This window comes from Crocuta crocuta, unplaced genomic scaffold (genome assembly GCF_008692635.1).
Source record: "Crocuta crocuta isolate KB4526 unplaced genomic scaffold, BGI_CrCroc_1.0 scaffold598, whole genome shotgun sequence".
Taxonomy (NCBI): domain Eukaryota; kingdom Metazoa; phylum Chordata; class Mammalia; order Carnivora; family Hyaenidae; genus Crocuta; species Crocuta crocuta.
Genome location: NW_027532848.1, coordinates 128,839 through 132,346, shown reverse-complemented (window position 1 = coordinate 132,346; position 3,508 = coordinate 128,839). Strand labels below are relative to the sequence as shown.

The 3,508-nt window shown below is 36.7% G+C and overlaps 1 protein-coding gene across 3 annotated transcripts in view; it reads right to left on the bottom strand.

Moving 5' to 3' along the window:
* Positions 1–3,508, bottom strand: part of LOC144216190 (dystrophin-like) — a 44,457-nt gene that overhangs the window by 33,212 nt on the left and 7,737 nt on the right. For all 3 annotated transcript variants that reach the window (XM_077745464.1, XM_077745466.1, XM_077745467.1), the window contains exon 4: positions 3,282–3,452. In XM_077745464.1, the coding sequence (XP_077601590.1) occupies positions 3,282–3,452 (171 nt within the window). The remainder of the gene's footprint in view (positions 1–3,281; positions 3,453–3,508) is intronic.

Here is a 3,508-nt window from a genome sequence, read left to right as displayed (position 1 = left end):
GCTTTAAGTAACTAAATAAGAATATTTTTGTGTAGGCATTCAAATATTTTTATATATAAATAAATATAATGTTCTTAGATAAACAAAAACTGAAAGAAATTCAGTAGAAATAAATGAAACAGTTTAAAAATAAATTGACTTTACATATTCAAATTTTCTTCAAGTCAAAAATACTTGGAATGATTGGCAAATACATTCAATGTATTGCATTCAGATGAATACTCAATTTATTTAAAAAAAAAAATCTGACATTTATCCTTTGAAATTGCAGACAAGACTAACAGTTGGAGTTAAGTTCTCCATCTCCCAGGAAAGCATGGGAAATAAGAATGTACTAGGGAGTCATGGGGTTTCCTGTATGAGATTGATTGCTTTCATTTTAAAAAATTATCATAAGTGTGACTGCTTTAGATATGGAGGTCACATGCTTTTATTATATGGTTGTGATTTTTGAAAAAGCTTTAGGCACCTTTCAGATGAATTTATTAAACAAAGTATGTAATTTGGATGCAAATGTGTATACTTTGACTTGACCACTAAGGGGTCTTAGAGCATATCATGAGCATTAGCATATCCAGAGAGAGTGATAAATGTCTACAAAAGAAAAGAAATGCCAGTTTTCCATACTTTTTTTCCTATTGGATCGCAAATTATTATTGCTCCTTGGTTTCATGGAAAGTAATTTCCAGATGGACCTAATAACGTGACCCATATCTAGACCCCTCAAACCTTCTAATATGACAAGGATAACCTAGAAACTTTTGCCATGCTAATTATATAATAGTATGTTTTTTAATGATTGTATGGCAAAGCTCTCATGCAAACATCTCCTGATGTGCCTTATTCAGTGACCTTACAGGGACCATGGAATTTAGAGTTCTTGTGGGGCATACTTTTATAGTTTCACCTCAGTCACTTGTAAACTGTAGTCAGAATTTTTTAAATCCCTTTCATCTCTAATTCTATTCCTTTGTGTACCATTATAGTAGCTTTCCAAATTATATTTATAAGGCTACCCCACTGTTTGGAGCTGAAATGTGTCCTCTGGACATTCCTATAATGAAGTCCTAACCCCAGGACTTTAGAATGTGACAAAATAGGGAAAGAGAAAGTTTAAAGAGGCAATTAAGTAAAATAATGTCATTAGGGAGGGTCCTAATCAAATATGGCTAGTGTCCTTATAAGAAGAGAAATTTGGACCCAGGCACGTACAAAGGGAAGATCATAAGAAGATGTGAGAAAATAGCTATTTATGAGCCAAGGAGAGAGGCCTCAGAATGAACCAAAACCAAAACCAAAACCCTGCCAACACCTTGACCTCAAACTTCAAGCCTGTAGGAATTTCTGCTGTTTAAGCCCCCATCTGTGATACTTTGTTATAAGAGACGTAGCAAACTAATATACCCATTACAATGGATCTGAACACTTGAAGATATTGTCCATAGTTTTAAGGGGAGCATGAGTGAGAATAAAGGCTGGGTTATTTTCATGAGTTCTCCACACACGCCACCACTTGCCTCTTGCGTGGTTTACTGTATTTCATATTCTAATAGATAATACACATTTTCTGGGCCTTTTTGTTTGTTTATAAGTGCTTATGGTGGACACTGTCATCAACAGGACATGGGTTTTTATAAAGAGAAACAAATGATGCAGGTCTTCCTCTGCCTTTATCTTAAGATAAAAAATTTAGGGGTGGTACTGCTGGGGCCAAAGATGGTATGTGTCCACCAGAACGTATTCTCTCTTTCACAGATGAAATCTACTCATCATTTAAGCAGGACACATTGGCCACCCAGTTAGGAACCATCTTTTGCCATCCTCCCTGGAAGCTAAATATGATCCACTTCCTTTTTACCCTTCCTTTTATGGGCTGGGAGGGATGTGTGGTGGTGAGCAAGTTTTATCGTGAGAATACAAATACCCAGAGGACTGCAGAACAGTGAAATGGAAATGACCTATGTCTTAGGAGAATTTCCTAAAAGAAAACTACTTCCCCTATCCAGAACTATCTACCTTACATGAGATAGAGATAAACCTCTATGTTCTTGGAGACATATCATTTTTCACTTATTTCTTAGAGCCGCCCAGCCTTCATGTAAGTATATGATTGCCAGTGGCTCAAACTAAATTATCACACAAAAATATAATGCTTGTGTGGGGAATAAGGGGAAAACATAAGACCAGTGTGATTTTTAGCCTGTACTCTGTGAACCTGCTACTATCATCATCTCACAACATATATGATCCTGAACTAATAAATGCAATTCAGTATCTCTACCAATAAATCTATTCTGAGTGGGAAGAGAAAGAAATCACTCTCTTTACCTGAAAACTATGTATAGAACAACATTTTACATATTCTTGTCCTCTGAACTTACGTAAAAGAAAATCAGTTTTCAGTTTTGGTCTCACTGTATGACTACGTTTTTCCTTAATGCAATTAAAATTTCTCAACTTTGGATAATCTAACTAGCCTGTTGAGTTAAAAATAAAGCATAGATTTCTGAAACATCTAACTGATACATCAAGTGTTTGTTAATTAAAAAAAAAATCAACGGGGTAGAGTGTGTTGTGATTTTTTTCCTAAATGCCTAGCAAAGTTTCAGATGAAAACACATTATTAATATTGACTGCTTCCTTTCTATCAACACCTTTTCTAGTAATCTAGTAATGAATCAACTGAAAAAATAAATGAAGCTATGAGTACCTTGACCTTAAATTTTAGGGAGCATTAATGTCTGACTGACTGTCAAGAGAAAAGGCAAGTATGTACCAGCTGAGGATTAAAGGAAACCCTGTGCCCTTGGGTGATGGAAACGGTGGCAGATATACAGACCCCTGAAGACTGTTTTTAATTGTGACGTCAGCCATCTGCTGATCCAGCAAGTCTTGCCCAGCCCCGGTGTCTGCAGCCTGCGCTTGCCTGCTCTCATCGTGGTTGTAGAGACCCTCTAAGCAGTCTCGGGCAAGCCAGGGAATGCAAAATCTCGTCTTCAGATTCACTTTCTGACAAACGATGCGTGTATTTTTAAGAACTTATTCAAAACCTACCTAATTCTAAACCACCTCTGGGAGATTCTCGCTAAAGCAGCCCACCGGTTTTATCATGTTTCAGAAATACAGAGTGAAACTGTGGATGAAATACTGAGGAAAGGAAAAGTGAAGCAAGATAATATTTGTAATTCAACTATTGCTGCGCATTAACAGTGTCTCGCAAATTCACATTGCTGTGTGTTTCTTTGTGTGTTAAAAATAACCTTCAGTGACAGAGGCTTTACCTTTCCCCAGGCAACTTCGGAATCCAAATTACTAGGCATTCCTTCAACTGCTGATCTCTTCGTCAATTCCGTATCTGTAGCCGCCAGCCATTCTGTCAGGGCGTTCATTTCCTTTCGCATCTTACGGGACAATTTCAAGCATTTTTCCAACTGTTGCTTTCTTTCGGTCACCTGAAAAGAATGATAATAAAATGTACCCTGGTTTACTTTTTCATTTTAGGTTTAGT